At 54.4% G+C, this 19,903-nt stretch overlaps 1 protein-coding gene across 5 annotated transcripts in view; it reads right to left on the bottom strand.

Annotated features, from left to right (window-relative positions):
• Positions 1-1,811, bottom strand: part of GRAMD2A (GRAM domain containing 2A) — an 80,628-nt gene extending 78,817 nt beyond the window's left edge. For 4 of the 5 annotated variants that reach the window (XR_002908896.3, XR_002908897.3, XR_002908898.3 and 1 more), the window contains exon 1: positions 1,744-1,811. Coding sequence is in view for 1 of the 5 variants with exons in the window: in XM_024213752.3 (XP_024069520.2) it covers positions 1,744-1,787 (44 nt within the window). In the remaining 4 variants the exon portion in view is untranslated. Of the gene's footprint in view, positions 1-1,724 lie in introns of all 5 variants that reach the window. The other variant, XM_024213753.3, reaches the window with a different exon arrangement.
• Positions 1,812-19,903: the final 18,092 nt, after the last annotated feature.

Raw genomic sequence — 19,903 nt, 5'->3', positions numbered from 1 at the left:
GGGTTCAGTGAGGAAGGATCTTTAAGAGAAGCAGGCATCTCTCCCTCCTGAAAGGAGGTGTTGACAATGAGTGCCAATAATGGTCCCAAGACTTGCCCAGTGATTTTCACCAGCCAGAAGGGACATTGAGCTAGGACTTGTGGTTTAGATCCCAGTTCCACAGGGCCTCCAGAACCTCAGCAAGCAACCCTTGGCTGAAACTCAAGCAGAAAAATTCCTTGTTTGGCCCTCAGCCAGAGACACAACTCAGCTCTCAGAGAGATAGACAGCTCTGTCCTCAAGCAATTTCCATGGCAAAGCATTTGGAGAACTCCTAGTTGCAGGCAACCTTTAGCTCTATTACAGCTGCATATAGCCTGGATTAACCAGCTTGTGCAGCCCAGAGCAGTTCTAGAGATTGGAAATCTCCAGAGGCTGCAGCAGAGGAACCCCCTTCTTCACCTCCTGTACAGCCCCAGGATGGAACTGCAAAAGCCTTGTGTTCAGTCAGGCTTGGAGAGACACTTCTGCAACTAGCACAAGAGCCTCTTCCCTCCTGCTTCACCTGTCATAGGTCAGCATCACCTCACGCTGGATGAACAGGGTATTTAGCAGCTACTGTATGGATAGCAGCAGGAAAGAGAGGAAGATAAGATCCTAGCAGGCTGCGTACAGGCTCGTGCCATTAGCTTAGGAAGGCAGACCAAGAAAATAGGTCCTTCGCCTCAGCCTCAAATCAAACAGCAACAGCAAGTCAGTGGCAGGGTGTAACCTCACTTCCCTGCCCCCGTCCCACCACAGCAACAACTGGGTGACACGTGTGCCATGACAGCTACAGATCCTGAGTTAACCCCACAGTATTCTCGTGCGTGTGGACAGAGAGCGGTCGGCCTTGCAGATTCCAACCCAGGAGGATCGGGGATACTCAATTACAGACTCTGCCGTGATAGGGAGCAAACTCGCACTCAGTAGGCACTGCTAGGTATGGCAGAGTCCCTCCACGTTACAGATCAGCTGCAACCGACACCACCTTGCCATCTGACGGCCCCCCCTCATAAGCCAGCAGATGCCATCTGGGCTGAAGGTTCCCTACACAGTAACAAGATCGGTCTCTGTCACTGCTGCAAAAGGAGCATAAATGGAAGCGTGGGTCCCTGACAGCCAACCCCCCGGGACATGCGCCAGAAGAGGCCAAGTGGGGTCTGACAGTACAAAGGAAGCGTTGCTGGCACCACCTAGAACGAACTTCCCTTCAGTCCCCTGGCACACAACACGGCAGCCCAAATATGCTGCTCCCTGTGGCCTGGCTATACTATCTCCGCACGTCCCTCTCATCACATCCAGCCTGCGCCCCTGCCCGATCCACCCCCCTCTCCTCCCCAGGGCCCAGCCTGCGCACCCTGACGGACCCATCCGCCCCTACCCAGCCTGCGCCCCTACCCGATCCACCTCCTCTCTTCCCCTCCCCTCCCTAGGGCCCAGCCTGTGCCCCCCGCCGGACCCATCCACCCCCACCCAGCCTGCGCCCCACCCGATCCACCCCCTCTCTTCCCCTCCCCTCTCCTCTCCAGGGCCCACCCTGTGCCCCCCTAACAGACCCATCCACCCCCATCCAGCCTGCGCCCCTGTCCTCTCCCCGCTGTGCTCCCCAGTCTGTACCGCCTGCCTGCGTGGCCTCCCCACCATCCTCCTGCACAGCCTGATCCCCCAGCCCCCGCCCGGCCCCCTCCGCACCCCAGTCTCACCCCTGCCCGGCCCCGGTACCTGGGCGGCGGCCCCGCGCTCTCCCCGCGGCTCGGCGCCGTCATCCCCAGCCACTCGATCCAGTCCCAGCGCCGGCCGCTCGCTCCCAATTCCCACCCAACGGCCTCTCATTGGCTGCCGGGAGCCCCGCCCCAGAACGCACAACTTCCTCCGCATTCGCCCATTGGCTACTTCAGGCCTCGTCCCCAGAGCACCTCCCTGTGCTCAGGTGAGGGGCGGAGCCTGGCGGCGGCGCGTCCCCCCGCCCAGACAGGGGCATCTGCTCCCCCTCATAGCCCCGCCCCGGGCATCTTCCCCCCCCCCTTTCCCAGCCCCTCCCCCCCGGACAGGGGCCTCTCCTCCCCGCCCCCCTCCCGGCACCTCCCTCCCTGCCCCGCGCATCTCCCCCTCCCCTTGCCCAGCCCCCCGCCCCGGGGCCTCTCTCCCCTCCCCGGGCATTTCTCACCCCGCCCCTCATAGCCCCCCTCCCCTCCCCCGGACACTGGCATATTCTCCCACCCAACCCGGACAGGAGCATCTCCCACCCCGCCTCTCATAGTCCCCCTCCCCTTGCCCAGCCCCCTCCGACAGGGGGATCTGCTCCTTGCCTCTCATAGCCCCCCTCCCGACAGAGCCCTCCCCTCCCCTTTCCCAGCAGAGGCCTCTGCCCCCTGACGTGGGCATCTCCCCCACCCCTTTCCCAGCCCCCTCTGACAGGGGCACCTCCCCCTTCCCCTTCCCCAGCCCTTCTCCCCCAAACAGGGGCATCTCCTTCCTGCCCCTCATAGTCCCCCCCAACAGGTGCATCTCCCACCCCCTCTCTGGTGGAGTTTCTGGAAGTTGGACTGTCCCAGGCCCCAGTTTTACTCTGTACCTGGCCCCACAGCCCCTCTACTCCAGGTCAGATTGTTCCTTCTCTGGATGCTCTGCAGGGATCCTGACCAAGGAGCTGGCACGGCAGGTAGCACGCGAGGCATTGGCTGGCTGATCTGAGCCTGGCATGGGGCCAGCCAAGAGCAGGCTAAGTCCCTGCATTAAGGGGTATGTGCTGCCCCACACTCTCTAACCTGAGCCCAGTAGGGCTGATCAGATTAATGAAGATTGGGTCTCTCCTTTCCACCAGGGTGGCAGCACTGGTAACTTGAGAGCAGGGTCAGATTCACTAGTCCCGATTCCCCACTGCCTTACATTGTGTGTAGTCATTTTCACCGTGGGTGTCAAACGATACCAAGCGGACTGGGCCCTGTTTGACACCCTCTGAGTTCAGGAGCACAAGGCACAGGGTGGAGGTTCTGGCCCGCTTCTCCAATGTGTCATTAAGGTATTTATTTTGATTAATAAAGCATAAACAAGTGCCCATCCCATGCTCTAGGCACCCTTTGCATCAGTGAATTCTCCCCACAACATCCCAGGTAGGCTGTACACTTAGCTCCAATGCTATCCACCTGGGAGTGCACTGGCCCAGGGGATCCAGTCACCCTCCTCCACCATAATGAAACCCCTCCACCCCTCAGCCTGCTGCCTCCCATTACAGGCATGGCAGAAGAGATCAGTCTTGGTAGCCTGGCACTTAGCGTGCCAACATTGTGAAACACCCTCATGCAAGATATTTATAGAGTGCCAATCAGCACAGGGCCCAGGTGCTAAATTACATGCTGTAGCACAACTTTTCATAAAGCCAGAATCACTTTCATTTTCTTACTCGTTCCCTATTCTTGCAGTGCCCTCCACGGATCTGTACCAAGTACCAGGATCTCCCTGAGAGGAGCCATCTGGCTTGTGGTGGGGTCGAGACAAACCGGCAGTGTGTCTCAGCAATAGCTCAGCCTGGCTACCTCTCTTTTCTTTAGCTCTTTCTTCCCCAGCCCAGTGGTGGGCTCTTTGTGTGTCGGGGGGGGGGGGGGGTGATGTTGCACGCCATATGTTTATGGAACTATGCATATGAGTATGAATATAATGTAACTGGAATATGCTTTACGCAAAAGGTCTCTTGTAAGGTATCATTACAAAACTTATGATCTACTGAGTGTGTGAAAACGGGCTCAGATGTAGTTTCAGCACATCAGGTGACAGTCCCAAGGGGGTCTCTGTGACCAAACCCGTCACAGGGGGAGCTCAGATTCCAACACTGCAAGCAAAAGCCCAGGTCCTGGGCCCTTTGCCTGTAGCAGGGGTGAAAAGCAGCCAGAAGACTCCTTCAGAAAATACCCTGCATAGGTGCTATTATAGGAGACACCCCCATCCCTGGCTCTTATCTAATGATTTTCATCAGCCAATTTCAGAACTCTCCACAAAGGAGGGCAGTACAATTATCCCCATTTTACAGATAGGGAAACTGAGGCACAGAGCAGGGACATGCTTTGCCCCTGGTCACTCAGCCAGCCAGCAGCACAGCTAGGATTCCTGAATTCCTGCCCAATGCATTAGCCACTAGGCCACACTGTCTACCACACCTATCACAGCAGGGTAATGGAGGAACCACGTGAGGCACTTCACAGTTTATTGCCTCCACCTGTGTTTTTTCCTGAGGTGCTATCATGACCCAAGCCAGTGCCTGGAGTAATGTACAATACTGCACCAGAACCAAATAATGGAACTGTCCGTGCCATGAATGCTTCCCAGAAGAGTTAAGTTCTTTAAACCCAGAGAGCTATTAGAGCTCAACAAACCTACGGTGAATCAGTCTGTGTTTGCTCAGGGAACAGGAGGCATCTCCTGTGCAGCAATCAGAGAGAGGGTGATGGGTATTTGACAAAGTGGCCTGAGGCAGAATGCCATCTTGCGTGCTAGGGGTATGTAGTCAGGAGTTGTCATAACTATAAAGGGAAGGGTAACAGCTCTCCTGTGTACAGTACTATAAAATCCCTCCTGGCCAGAGACTCCAAAATCCTTTGACCTGTAAAGGGTTAAGAAGCTCAGGTAACCTGGCTGACACCTGACCCAAAGGACCAATAAGGAGACAAGATACTTTCAAATCTTGGGGGAGGGGGAAGGCTTTTGTTTGTGCTCTTTGTTTTGGGGGCAGGGCCGGCTCCAGGCACCAGCTGAGCAAGCTGGTGCTTGGGGCGGCAGATTGTTGGAGGCGGCATTCTGCCCAATCCTAGGGCGGCACGGCCGCTTTTTTTTTTTTTGCGCTCCCACCGCCCTGTAGGGGGTGGCAGCGGCGCGGAGAACCAGAGCGCCCTGCAGGGCAGTCCTCTTCCTTCCCTCCCCGCCGACGGGAGCGGAGCCCTCGCGGCAGGAGGCGTCACAGCGGGAGGGGCCGTGTGGCAGCTCCCCTGCTGTAGCCCTGGCCGCCCCCTTCTCTCTCTCTCCCGCCCGCTCCCTCCCCCTCCCCCAGGTCCCCCTGCACCCGCGCTCCGGCCGCGCCGCAGGTTGGTTTTTTTGTTTTGTTTTTTGTTTTGCTTGGGGCGGCCAAAAAGCCAGAGCCGGCCCTGTTTGGGGGTTGTTCGCTCTTGGGACTGAGAGGGACCAGACATCAATCCAGGTTCTCCACATCTTTCTAAACAAGTCTCTCATATTTCAAACTTGTAAGTAAACAGCCAGGCAAGGCGTGTTAGTTTTCCTTTGTTTTCTCAACTTGTAAATGTACCTTTTACTAGAGTGTTTATTTCTGTTTGCTGTATTTTGAACCTGAGGCTAGAGGGGAGTCCTCTGAGCTCTTTAAGTTTGATTACCCTGTAAAGTTATTTTCCATCCTGATTTTACAGAGATGATTTTTACCTTTTTCTTTAATTAAAAGCCTTCTTTTTAAGAACCTGATTGATTTCTCCTTGTTTTAAGATCCAAGGGATTTGGATCTGTATTCACCAGGGAATTGGTGAAAGGTTTCTCAAGGCTTCCCAGGGAAGGGAATTAGCTTTGGGAATGGTGGCAGCGGACCAGATCTAAGCTGGTAGTTAAGCTTAGAAGTTTTCATGCAGGCCCCCACATTTGTACCCTAAAGTTCAAAGTGGGGAAGCAGCCTTGACAGGAGTCCAGGCACATTGGCCCTCTGATTCAGCACTGAACACTTCTACAGAGGTAGAATTTCCCCATCCCTCATTTTGCAGCACAAAATCCTTTCTAACCTACAAGAGGCAGCTGCCTTTGTGAGTGCCCGGCAGTATCGCAGGAAATAGCAAAGCAGACACCTGCATCATTAAAAGATCCCTTGGCACTCTTTGCAAGAGTAGGTACTGTCCCTAGGGCCCTGGCCAACTTCTAACATGCCTAATTATGTTGTACTAACCTGGAAACACTTTGCCAGTCTACATTCCCTAGAGTTTCAAATCAGGAAGTTAATAATCCCGTCTCTTCCTAAGAAAGGGAACAAAAATACTCCCCTGCAAAAATGACGTGTTCCTGTGTGCTGTTCAATAGGTGCCACATGCCATCTCAGAAATGGCTGCACCATTTTGACCAAGCGGGGACTGCAGGCTGTAGCCCTGAGGTTCTGTACTGAGGTTCTTTGGGAGCCTTCAGGCTGACAACGGATGGTGGCTTTGTGGAGAAAGGCGCAGAGATAATGTGTTCTGGCTGCACCGCTGCAGCAAATTCATGGCTCCTGAGCTGTAGCAATGCACTCAAAACTGAAGAGCAAGAAAATCTTCCCATACTTTGATCACTGTAGCACTGGCAGTTGCACGGGGGGGAAAGAATCTGCACCACTCCTCTGCTGGTGTGAATCAGTGTGTGGCGCTCAGTGATTGCCCACGTCCTCAAAGGTATTTAGATTCCTAACTTCCACTGAAATCAATGGGAGTTTGGTGCCTAAATATGTGTGCGGATCAGGGCCCTTCTTTATGCTAAGTCAGTTCCAGCTTCCAACTGGCTGGGCATAACCACAACCAGAGCTGGGAAGCTCAGCCCTCAGAGGCACAGTCCCCAAAACCACACAGTATAGCTCCATTGACTTCCCTGGAGCTATACTGACTTAGTCCCGCTAAGGAGCCGGTCCCTCATGCAGGACGAAATCCTGGCCATGCTGGGGTTTCTGCAGTGGGGGAAGAATTCACCCATATAGCCTCCATCAGGGAGGGTCTGATTTCCTGAAGTTTGATACCGGCTAATGAGCATGCTCATCTCACCTGTTCAGGGTCCAGCATACTCTCTTAGGTGTATATTCCCGCTATCCAAGGGAATCAGGTGCCTGCTGGCAATTAACCAACAGGGGCATCCTAAGGAAAATGGTGAGCTGCCTGGTGGCTGGCACAGAGCTGGCTGCAGCAAGCCTGCCAGCCACCAAAGGCAGCAAACCATTCAGGCCAAAGTTTTCCAAAGTGATCACTGAGTCCGAATGCCTCCATTTTTGGGCACCCGATTTTGAGATGCCTCAGGTCTGATCTTCAGAAGCACTGAGTGCCCCAAACTCTGAGTGAAAGCAGCGGGGGTATCCGCAGACCTCAGACACCCAAAAGCAGTGGCCACATTTGAAAACGTGGGTATCTGTCAGGGCAACTATTGGGTGTTTGTCTGAGATTCACCCATCCTCTCACGCTCTCAGAGAGTGGCTTTAGGATGCCAGTATTAGCATTATTCCCTTACAGCAGCTCTTCCTCTGATCCCTGATGGCTAAGAGAGCCCTGCTGGTGCCGTGCACATTTCAACCACTGGTACCTCTCGGGGGAATTCTGGCAATGTCTTGGGAATGCTGCTCACTCACTCTGCTCTCCATGTTCGCTCACTAACATGCAGGGAAAACACAGCCCAGGTTATTTACAATCTGCTGCTGTTCTGTGCCTGGGTTCTATCTGCAATTCTGCCACTAGCCTGCTGGGTGACCTTGGGCATGTCACTTCCTTGCCCCGTGCCTCAGTTTCCCCATCTGTAAAATGGGGCTAATGACACTGCCATCCTTTGTGAAGTGCTTTGAGATCATCTGAGGAAAGGTGCATGCTAAGAACTAGGGATTATTATCACTACCTTGTCTTGTCTGCCAGCTCTTCCAGGCAGGAACTGTCTCTCACTAGGTGTTTGTACAGCACCCAGCACAATGAGACCCCAGTCTCAGTTGGGGAATGCAGGTGCCATCATAATACAAACCTGTAATAATTAGCATGACTAATAGGACAGTTGGGAAGGTCCATAGCTCAATAAAGTCCCTTTGTGGCTTTGCCCGTGCCCCTTTGCATATGTGGCAGACTATGGCATGGGCACACACTGTTGCTAAGAGTGTGAAATACACACAAAGACCAGGGCAGGTGCTCAGAGATTGGGTTCATTTGCCAGGACAGTTCTCTTTCAACCACCTCACTACTCTCGGCCCTCTGTGCTAATCATAGTACATAACGAAGGCTGGGATTTTTCAAGGAGCCGAAACTAACAAGGTGCCCAACTCCCAGACTCCAGTGACAGTCCATGGTTACCTAACTCCTGTAGGTACCCTTGTCAGTCCCAAAAGATTCAGGTTCTAAGGGGAGAATTGGTACTTATTCAGCAGCCAGTCAAACCTCAGCCTCTCGCAAGTGGCACTGTGCTCCATGCAGGCATTGCCTCTGCTCAGTGCCGAATGCCCCTCCACGCAGGTCCCTCACTCCAAGCAATGAGGCCCTTGGGCCAGTCCCACCCCTAGGGGAAGTCGGTGGAGTTAGCCTGGGGGTAGTTTTGTCCCTTTTGCTTTCCAGGCCCAGCCCTCAAACAGTTGTTCCACCACACCTGCCTCCACATGACATCAACGGAAAGTCTGAGCTAGCAGCCACACAGAACTTTCAAACCCTCTGAAAGCAGGAAAATCTCCCATTTGCCTTTCCGCACCTTGTGGTGCACACAGTGTGTTGGCGTCTCGTCCGATCACAGGGCTGGCGTGTGGTTACCCTCCGAGCACACAGGCTGGGCACTAAGCAAATGCCTCAGCTTCACTGTGGGGCTCAACCACCTGCTAGAACCGTTCATTCCCTCTGTCAGGAATGTGAGCCCATGTGGTGCCAAACTCCTCCTGAGAAGGGCAGAGAGTTGCTCCTGGGGACTCAGCACCTCACAGGATCCAGCCCTGCACGTATTAGTTAGGCAGAGTAAAGCTCTTCTCTGGGCATGGCTGGGTCTTGCTGGCTGCTCCGAGCCAGCTCTGTGATCTGCCTATGCAGCAATCAGAAAACAAGGGTGCAAACCAGAAGGGGGCCATGCTGGGGAGAGAAGAGCTTGTAGGATACTTCAGCCCAGAGCAGAGTCTCACAGGCCAGCGCTGAGGCCTTAAAAATACCTACCCATAGCAGAAGTACTGCTAGCCACTGACCTGTGCTGCTCGCCTCAGACCGAGGGCTGGGAGAGCAAACGGGCCTGTGGTTCCCTGCTTGTGCAAACTAGTGGGGATGGGACAGCACTGTCCAATTTACACTCATCCTTTGAGTGAATAAATACTCCTGTGGCCCAGTGTGCGGGCACAAGTGGACATGGCTCAGGACTTGCCAGACTAGGCAAGGTGAATGCTGGGCTGATTGTATGAACATTAGTGACTCCGGACAGAGATTAGACTGTTTACATAGCTCTGTAAACTGATTAAAAATCTCGGTTCACACACATTTACCTTGCCTTTGCTGATTAGTCAGCTCCAAAAATCATGGTTCAATTACCAGTTTACAACTACCGGGGCCTGACTCTCCTCTCTCTCTCTCTCACACCGGGGCCAGAAAGGAGTCAATTGTCCTGATTCTGACCCGGTCACACTGTTCTCACACTGTTCTAGTTCTATTGGGCCTGATTCCGATCTCACTTAGTGTAAATCCAGAGTGTCTCCTAAGGCCAAAGTGGAGTAACATTGGGGTGAAGCCGGTACAACTGAGAGCAAGGCCCGCTGTGCAAACCTCATTCTCCTCACACAGTGCTGGTGCTTTTGTGTAAGGATGGGTGATGGTTGCAGGATCTGTCTCAGCTGCTGGGTCAGACCTTGGTTCCTGCTAAGAACTTTGCACTGGTGCAGAGAACAAAGTGACCTGAAAGCTGCCCTAATAAGGCTGTAGAGAGTTTGCTTGGCACTGAGGAATCATGGACTGGCCAACTTTCCACCAGCCTTCCTGGGACCCCCTCATTCCTCTGCATATGGCACTCCACTAAGCTTCATGTGCATCATGGTCCCTAGGGGCTAGTCCAAGCAGGTGGAAGTTACAGCAGTCCTTAGCACCCAGGGGCAATTTGATCCCAGGCTGGTGGCAGGACTGGAGGAGGCTGAGAGCCCCCTTTGCCTCCCCTCACTCAGCCATGCCAGACTCTGCTGCGGTGCAGCTGAGGACAGAGCCCCAAGGCTGCATCCAGGGCCTCTCACTGAACCCAAGACTCATCTGCTTTTACCCCACCCGTCCCCTCCTCAGCGGAGTTTGAGGAGCCATTGGCCAGCCAATGGTGCCACTGGAGGAAGAGCCAGGGAAGACCAGAGTGGCAGGGCCCCCAGGGATGGACAGATGGATAAGGAGAGAATGACAGGGGCATTGGAAGTTTACCTGGGCTGGGGGGCCTGTGGGAGTATTGCCCTGTGCCCATCATCCCCACCTAAAACAGACGCCGCTTTAGGGCCCAATCCTGGGAGGGAGGAGAGCTTAAAACTCCCATTGGGGTAGTGGAAGCTGTGAGTGCTCAGCACCACTCAGTGGGGGGCTCATTCCCACAGGCTCCCCTGGAGTGCCCCAGCTGCTTACACGTGTCTCTTACAGAAGTTGGGCCCAGTCAGATGGGCAGACTGCGATAAGAGTCAGCTGCCCCTAGAGCAGACATGGGCAAACTACGGCCCGCTGGCCACATCTGGCCCGCAGGACCGTCTTGCCCGGCCCCTGAGCTCCCAGCCGGGGAGCCTAGTCCCCAACCCCTCCTCTGCTCTCCCCCCTCCCCCACAGCTGGGCCACACTCTGGTCTGCCGCTCCCGCAGGGCAGCGTGGGGAGCGCAGCTGACTCTGGCCGGGTGTCGTGGCTGCGAGCTCCTGCTTCTGGTAAGGGGGTGGGGAGCGGGGGGGTTGGGTAAGGGAGCGGGGGGTCCTGGGGGGCAGTCAGGGAGGAGGGGGAGGTTGGATGGGGCGGAGGTTCTGGGGGGGCAGTCAGGGGATGGGGAACAGGGAGGGTTGGGAGTGAGCGTCCCGGGAGGCCTGTCACAGGGATGTGGATAGGGGTCAGAAGGGCAGTCAGGGGGCAGGGAGGGTGGGATCCCAGGGGGCAGTTAGGGGTGGGGGGTCCCAGGAGGGGGTGATCAGGGGACAAGGAGCGGGGGGGGGTTGGATGGGTGGGGAGTTCTGAGGGGGGCAGTCAGGGGGGCGGGAAGTGGGAGGGGGGCGGATACCAGGCTGTTTGGGGAGGCACAGCCTTCCCTACCCAGCCCTCCATACAGTTGAGCAACCCCAATGTGGCCCTCGGGCCAAAAAGTTTGCCCACCCCTGCCCTAGGGGGTGTGAAGCACTAGAGGCAGTCAGCCCAGATGAGCCTCACCCACTCCCACTCCCACTCCCGAGCTGCCCAAGGAGTGTCCGGTCCAGCTGTGGATCTCAGGGACGCTTCTTGTTATCTAGACCCCAGCCAAGGCTGCTGTTTGCTCTTCAGGGTGGGCTGAACCACTTCCTCACAAATTTGCCTCCCTTCCCTTTCTTTCGCCAAGCCATAAGCCCTGAGGTTCCTGTTCCATTACTGAACCATAGAGGCACAGCCTCAGCATCGCAGTCAGCCAGACAGTCACTCTTCACAGCATGGCTAGCGAGAGAGCTGCATAAGGGCTGTTCATGGATCTGGGCAGGAAGCCAGGACTCCCTCCAGAGAAGCAGACTCCTAGATCTATAGAAGTTAAGGTCACAAGAATCATTGTGATCATCTTGTCTGAGCCCCTGCCAAACATAGGGTATAGAACCCAACCAGGGAGTCCTGCAGCAAGCCCATACCTTGTAGTTGAGCTAGAGCAGATCTTGTCACTCGCTAGAATTATCCTCCACTTCATTAATACTGCAGCTCAGTTGCTGTGATCATGCGGGCAGGATTTCCACCAGAGGGAGCACTTTGCAAATGACAGGGGTAGTTTCCACGTCTGCATGTTGTCCTCGTGCCTGCTCTGCCTCCACTAGCATTGCCAGCTTCAAGAGACCAAAAATCACGAGTCGGACCCCAAACATCAGGAGATGTGTGTACAAAGCTTACACTGGGTTTTTGGTCTGTCTTTAGATGGTTGAGCTCCCCCTGCCCATCCCCAGGGTATGGGTGACAATTAGTGTTGCCAATGCTCCCAAACGTATGGGGTGAGGTGACATTGGCCCCCACTGCAGGAAATCACCCCACATCTGCCCAACACCTGCTCAGCAGTTAATCCTGCCCCCCACCAGTTCTGTTCCCCCGCTCCCTGCCAAGTCCAGCCCTCCAACCTCACCTCTGCTCTCCCTGGGGCTCTTCATCCCCCTCTCCCAGGCTGGGGGGGGGGAGGGGCTGCAGCAGGCTCCACAGACTAGGTTCAGCTCACGGGGGACAGTTTCACTGTCCCAGTGTATCGTAGCTGTCTCAGGAGATTGTGGTCATGGAAAAAGAGACGATCCTGGAGATACCCATAGAGCTAACCACAAGGGGCCTTGGAGTACTAGGACAGAGACCTTGAACTGGACTCTGTTAGGTGGGAGCCAATGCAGAAAGCAGGGCACCGGGGTGATGTATTCCCAGTGACCTGTGTTCAGCAGAAAGGCTGCTCTGTTTTGTACTAGTTGGACTGGAGCTAGTGGGGAAATGGAATTTCTATCCTAAGGCATATTCTGCTATTTCAATGTTCGTTTTCATCCTGAATACAGACAAAAAAATTAAACAGCAACATTTTCCATGGAATGACATATCTCAAAAACGTTGAGAACATTTGGAAACAACAAAACAAACTATTTATCTGAACCAAAATACTTGGTTTCAAAATGGTGATTTCAAAATGAAACATTTCTGTTCATAATTTGTGTGTGTATGTGAGTGAGAGAGTGGGTGTGTCATGTGTGATCGGAACTGACATTTCCCATGGAATAATTCAACTTTGACAAAACTACATTCTCTGATGAAAATGTTTTCTCAGAAGATTTTTGACCAGCTTGCATTGCAGCTTCTTCAGGCTGTTTGGCTTCTTTCCTAGATGTAAATCACAATGATCCAATGAGGAGTTCCCAAATGCTTGGCTCACCCTGGCCTGCTGGGTGTGAGGGGCACAACAGTTTCAGTTTCACTGAACTGGCATTTAGTGGGTGCGCATAGCCAGGGCTGGATTAACTCTCCTGTGGGCCTGGGGCTATTAGATTTTGTGGGGCCCCTGGGGATGGGCTCAGGGCTGAGGCAGGCGATTGGGGTGCAGGAGGGGGTACAGCTCCAGCTGGGGGAGTGGGTTCTGGGGTGGGGCCAGGGATGGGGCAGGGGATTAGGGTGCAGCAAGAGGTTTGGGGTGCAGGTTCTGGGTGGGTTTGGGTGCAGGAAGGGGCTCGGGGCTGGGGGAGGGGTGCAGGAGGGGGTACGGGGTGCTGGTTCCGGCCAGGAGGCACTTACCTTGGGTGACTCCTGGTCAGCGATGCAGCAGGGCTAAGGCAGGATCCCTTCCTGTCCTGGCTCCACACTGCTCTGCTCCACAAGGTGGCCAGCATGCACAGAGATTCCATGAATGCCCCTCGCCTAGGGACCGCAAGGGCACATCGGCGAGCCAGCGCTTGTGGCTCCAGCCCCCCGGGGGGCGGGGCGGTGCCGAGGCTCGGGGACCGGTGTCTGGCCCGCGGCATGGAGACTTGCCGCAGGCCAGATGAAAAGAAGCAGTGGGCTGCATCCGACATGTGGGCCTGCGGGGTCCCCCTTGAGCCAGGGGCCTGGGCTGCAGCCCCTAAAGCCCCTGCATTAATCCAGCCCTGCCCATAGCAAGTGCAATTTACATGCTTGGGGGTGCAGGAAGGAAAGGGTGGTGATGGGAAAGCAACTTACAGTAGTGTGTAAGGAAGCGGACAGCACCCCCCATGAATCTCTCCTGCTACCCAGCCTCCAGTTCACCCCTCAGTGTGTAAGTTACACCCAGTTTGCACACCCACCAAACCCAAATTGGTGCATGTTACACTACAGACTTACACCCACTCCTTGACACTCTACCCCCTATGTGTGGCTGATACTTCCCTCTATGTCACTGGTGAATATGGCCCAGAGAACTCCACTGGAGGCACAGCTACTTCCCCCAGGCCTGCACTGGCCCCCAGTATGCTGAGTGCTGCAGACCAGCCTGCTCGGCCTGTCAGCACTGTGGGGCTGGTCTCTGGTCTCCTTGAGCCAGGGGGTTACAGAGGTGTAAGTGCCACCACCCTAAACCGCTTGAGGTTACACAACAGCTCAATCCACTCCACCTCTTTTGTTTTAACAGTTTGAGTCTGGCTCACAGATTTCCAACCTGCTGCCAATCTGATCAGCAGCCACTTTCAGCACCTGTGGGCCCCTCCCAGGACAAGGTGCGACCTGCTGCTTGTTTGCTTCTCTGCCTGGCTCACGTTTAGCGGAGTCCCTGGGTTAGCCAACACAAGTGAATGAAGGAAGAGGGAGTGGGGAGGTAGGGGCAGAAATCCAATCAGGGGCTTCCCTGGTGAGGTGTTGGCTACCAAAGCCTGCCCTGCTGTCAAACAGGGGAACTGCTCCTTTATCTCAGCCTCTTAAATCACTTCGAGTCTGCAGCTAATCCCAGGCACCTGTCCTGGGCCCCAGCTGAAATGGAGAACAGGGATCCAGGAGCCCTGGGTTCTATTCTGCCCTCTGTCACTAACATGCAGGACAGTGTGCCAACAATCCTGTATTATTTATTTAAATAAAAAATTGCCTGTTCTGTACTAAATCCATATGCCTTTTCCCCATATTTCCACCAGGAGTGTAGTGCTGCTGGCACCCGAAATTCAGGATGGAGTAGCGCTCCAGCACTTCCCTATGCAAAGTGCTGCTGGTTGACAACTGGACCCAGAGCACGGGATCGCAACACCACTCAAATTTTGCCCGGCCGCTCCACCCCTCTGTTCCTGGACCCCCACTGAATGGTGCCTCCCCCCCATACAGTGCACAGCAGTGGAGCAGACAGACACCAGCAACTTCAGCCTCCAGCTCAGCTCCCAGCGCCTGCATAGAACCCGCACAGGAGCTGCTGCAGCTGCCCAGCTCAGCACCTAAGGCCCTGGGTTCCCTGCAGCACCCAGAGCTGGAGAAAGATCCTCTAGAAGGATGGGGGAGGAGAAGGGACTCATCCCGAGAGACTCAGGTCAAGTCTAGGGACATCTGCGGTCTGTCTTGTATTTTGGAAATACAATGTTAGCAACCCCGTGACCCTGGGCAAGTCTCTTAGCCAAAATGATCAACAGTGGCTACTGGTCTGGGGTGTCTCCAGCTTGGTGCCCAACTGAGGAATTGTGGAGCCTGGATTCCAGCAGGGTTGAGCCCCTGCAGCTCCAGACAAAATCAATGAGCTCAGCCCCTCTGAAAACCAGGCCCCAGAGGGCTCGAGTTGGACACCAAGAACTGAGACACTCAAAAACGCTGCCCTTCACCTCCCTGTGCCGCGGTTGGCTGTGAAATATGATAGTAACCCCCTGACAGGCACCCTGTGAGCTTCATGCACTCATGTTTGGGAAGCATCTGGGAGTGTGGGACAGAAGTCCCCTTGCAGACAGCGTGTCACTGACGTGCGCAGGAGGTCAGTGAGTTTAAGGCCAGATCATCCAGTCTGACTTTCCATGTAACACAGGCCATTATATCTCACCCAGCTACCTCTGTACAGAGCCCAGTAACTTGTGTCTGGCTGGAGCAGCAGTAACTCAGCTGCCAGGATCTGTGTTAATTACCCAAGTGAGGCCTGGTCTCACATGGTCTCCCAGCAGATCGCCTGGCCAGTCCTGTGGTGTCAACTGTTGTTTCTGTCACAGTCACAGCTGCCATGGGAACTTCCAGTGTCAGCTGTGCCTCCTTGATGCTGCTGGCAATGGCATTGTCACCCTGGTGCCCCGGGCTGGGCTGGCCACTCTGCTGCTGGGCCAGATCCACCCGCTAATGCTCAGCCAGCCAGCTCTGCCCAGCACAGACCATAGGGCATCCCCAGCTCTTCCGCCCACAGGCAGGGGCAGCAGTTCCACTTCTGAGGCAGCATTGAGGACTCGATCCCCTTCCCATGGAAATCAGTGGAGTCAGTTTTCATGGATTTAAATGGGACCTGGATTGGACCCTTGAAGAGGAATCACTGAGGGGAACACAGAAGGTCTGTGATTTGATATAAAAGCTCCCCCAGTACAGACCTAATGGCAGGTCTGGGGTACCACAGCCCTGGCTGCTCACCACACTGCCTGCAGTACCTGGGAGAGCCTTCCCACCCCCGCACCTCCCAGAGCCCCAGCTCGACCAGTTTAGGTCGACTTTAGTCGCGTTAAATCGAATTTAGCCTGGACACGTTCACACGACGAAGCCCTTTCTTTCGACTTAAAGGGCCCTTTAAACCGGTTTCTTTAATCCACCTCCGACGAGGGGATTAGCGATAAAATCGGCCTTATGGGGTCGGAATTGGGTTAGTGTGGACGGAAATCGACGTTATTGGCCTCCGGGAGCTATCCCACAGTGCTTCATTGTGACCGCTCTGGACAGCACTCTCAACTCAGATGCACTGGCCAGGTAGACAGGAAAAGCCCCGCGAACGTTTGAATTTCATTTCCTGTTTGCTGAGCGTGGAGAGCACAGGTGACCACGCAGAGCTCATCAGCACAGGTAACCGTGATGGAGTCCCAGGATCGCAAAAGAGCTCCAGCATGGACAGAACGGGAGGTTCGGGATCTGCTCGCCATATGGGGAGATGAATCAGTGGTGGCCGAACTCCGAAGCAGTAAACGAAATGGCAAAATATTAGAAAAGGTCTCCAAGGCCATGAAGGACAGAGGCCATAACAGGGACACACAGCAGTGCCGCGTGAAAATTAAGGAGCTAAGGCAAGCCTACCACAAAGCCAGAGAGGCAAACGGAAGGTCCGGGGCTGAGCCGCAAACATGCCGCTTCTACGCGGAGCTGCATGCCATTCTAGGGGGTGCAGCCACCACTACCCCAACCGTGTGCTATGAGTCCCTCAATGGAGAAACACACAGGGAAGCGGGTTCGGGGGACGAGGAAGATGAGGATGGAGATAATGTAGATAGCTCACAGCAGCAAGGAAGCGGAGAAACCGGTTTATCAAACAGCCAGGATATGTTTATCACCCTGGACCTGGAACCAGTAACCCCCGAACTCACCCAAGACCCTGCGGGCACACAGTGGACCTCCGGTGAGTGTACCTTTGTAAATATTACACATGTTTTAAAAGCAAACGTGTTTAATGATTAATGATTAATTTGCCCTGGCAAACGCGGCCAGTACAGCTACTGGAGAAGTCTGTTAACGTGTATGGGGATGGAGCGGAAATCCTCCAGGGACATCTCCAGAAAACTCTCCTGGATGTACTCCCAAAGCCTTTGCAAAAGGTTTCTGGGGAGGGCTGCCTTATCCCGTCCGCCATGGTAGGACACTTTACCACACCAGGCCAGTAGCACGTAGTCTGGAATCATTGCATAACAAAGCATGGCAGCGTATGGTCCCGGTGTTTGCTGGCATGCAGACAACATCCATTCCTTATCGCTCTTTGTTATCCTCAGGAGAGTGATATCATTCACGGTCACCTGGTTGAAATGGGGCAATTTTATTAAGGGGACATTCAGAGGTGCCCCTTCCTGCTCTGCTGAACAGAAATATTCCCCGCTGTTAGCCACGCGGTGGGGGGGGAGGGGTGAAGTGATCATCCCAGAGAATTGGGTGTGGGGGGGAGGGGAATTAGTTGGGTTTGTGCTGCATGTTAACCCTGAAACCGCAGCCCCTCCTTTTACATTGCAAACCCATTTTAAATGGCCAACCAAACGGGTGCTTGGTATGGGAAATGAGGGCAGTACTGTTTGAAACCATCCCCACATGTTAAGAAGGTTAAAAAAGCCCAAAGACTGTATGTCTTACCATGGCTGCCTGCAAGCTGAAATCTGTGTCCTGGCACTGCGTGAGTGATCTCTCACACCAAACCAGGAGACTCTCAATATAAGAGGAAAAATGCGACCTTGTAACGAAAGCACATGTGCTGTTTTATGTGAACAGCAAAATTTAACGTGAAAGAGTGTACCCATTGTTCTCTAAAATGTATCTTTTTTAACCACCTCTCCCCTTCTCCTCCACCAGCTGCAAATGTGTCTTCTTCACAGAGGCTACTGAAGATTCGAAACCGAAAGCGAAGGACACGTGATGAAATGTTCACAGAATTACAGACTGCCTCCCACGCTGACAGAGCCCATCAGAATGCGTGGAGGCAGTCAATGGCTGATTTTAGAAAAGCCCAATATGACCGAGAGGAGAGGTGGCGGGCTGAATCGCGGGCAGAAGAGCAGAAGTGGCGTGCTGAATCGCGGGCTGAAGATGAGAGGTGACGTCAGCTTGCACAGAGAAGGCAAAAGTCGATGCTCCGGCTGCTGGAGCATCAAACTGATATGCTGCAGCGTATGGTTGAGCTGCAGGAAAGCCAGCAGGAGCAGAGACCGCCGCTACAGCCCCTGTGTAATCAACAGCCCTCCTCCCCAAGTCCCATTGCCTCCTCACCCAGACGCCCAAGAACACGGTGGGGGGGCCTTCGGCCACCCACTCACTCCACCCTAGATGATTTCCATAGGAATAAGTTTTAAAGTTTTAAATTGCAGTGTGTCCTTTTCCTTCCCTCCTCCCCCACCAATCCTGGGCTACCTTTCCAATTATCCCCCTAGTTGTGTGATGAATTAATAAAGAATGCATGAATGTGAAGTAACAATGACTTTATTGCCTCTGCAACTGGTGCTTGAAGGGGGGAGAGTAGGGGAGGGTGGGGTGGTTGGTTTACAGGGAAGTAGAGTTAACCGGGTGGGGGGGGAGGGGCGGAGGGTTCATCAAGGAGAAACAAACAGAAGTTTCACTCCGTAGCCTGGCCAGTCACAAAACTGGTTTTCAAAGCTTCTCTGATGCGCACAGCGCCATGCTGTGCTGCTCTAACCGCCCTGGTGTCTGGCTGCACGTAATCAGCGGCCAGGCGATTTGCCTCTACCTCCGACCCCGCCATAAATGTCTCCCCCTTACTCTCACAGATATTGTGGAGCGCACAGCAAGCAGCAATAACAATGGGGATATTCTTTTCGCTAAGGTCTGAGCGAGTCAGTAAGCTGCGCCAGCGCGCTTTTAAACGCCCAAATGCACATTCCACCACCATTCGGCACTTGCTCAGCCTGTAGTTGAACAGGTCCTGACTCCTGTCCAGGCTACCTGTGTACGGCTTCATGAGCCATGGCATTAAGGGGTAGGCTGGCACCCAAGGATCACGATAGGCATTTCAACATCCCCAACGGTTATTTTCTGGTCCGGGAAGAAAGTCCCTTCCTCCAGCTTTCTAAACAGAGCAGACTGCCTGAAGACGCGAGCATCATGTACCCTTCCCGGCCAGCCCACGTTGATGTCGGTGAAACGTCCCTTGTGATCCACCAGGGCTTGCAGCAGCATTGAAAAGTACCCCTTGCGGTTTATGTACTTGGTGGCTTGGTGCTCCGGTGCCAAGATAGGGATATGGGTTCCGTCTATGGCCCCACCACAGTTTGGGAATCCCATTGCAGCAAAGCCATCCACTATGGCCTGCACGTTTCCCAGAGTCACTACCCTTGATATCACCAGGTCTCTCATTGCCCTGGCAACTTGGATCACAGCAGCCCCCACAGTAGATTTGCCCACTCCAAATTGATTCCTGACTGACCGGTAGCTGTCTGGCGTTGCAAGCTTCCACAGGGCTATCGCCACTCGCTTCTCAACTGTGAGGGCTGCTCTCATCCTGGTATTCTGTCGCTTCAGGGCAGGGGAAAGCAAGTCACAAAGTTCCATGAAAGTGCCCTTACGCATGCGAAAGTTTCGCAGCCACTGGGAATCGTCCCACACCTGCAGCACGATGCGGTCCCACCAGTCTGTGCTTGTTTCCCGGGCCCAGAATCGGCGTTCCACGGCATCAACCTGCCCCAGGAACACCATGATTTCCACATTGCTGGGGCCTCTGCCTTGTGAGAGGTCTAGGTCCATGTCCATTTCCTCATCACTCTCGTCGCCGCGCTCTAATCGCCACCTCCTCGGCTGGTTCCGGTTTTGCTTTGGCATGTCCTGGCTCTGCATATACTCCAGGACAATGCGCGTGGTGTTCATAGTGCTCATAATTGCC

The sequence above is a fragment of the Terrapene carolina genome, unplaced genomic scaffold (assembly GCF_002925995.2).
Source record: "Terrapene carolina triunguis isolate 2854851 unplaced genomic scaffold, T_m_triunguis-2.0 Scaffold67, whole genome shotgun sequence".
NCBI classification, from domain to species: Eukaryota; Metazoa; Chordata; order Testudines; family Emydidae; genus Terrapene; species Terrapene triunguis.
Note: the sequence above shows the minus strand (reverse complement) of the source record. Positions and strands in the feature narration are given on the sequence as shown.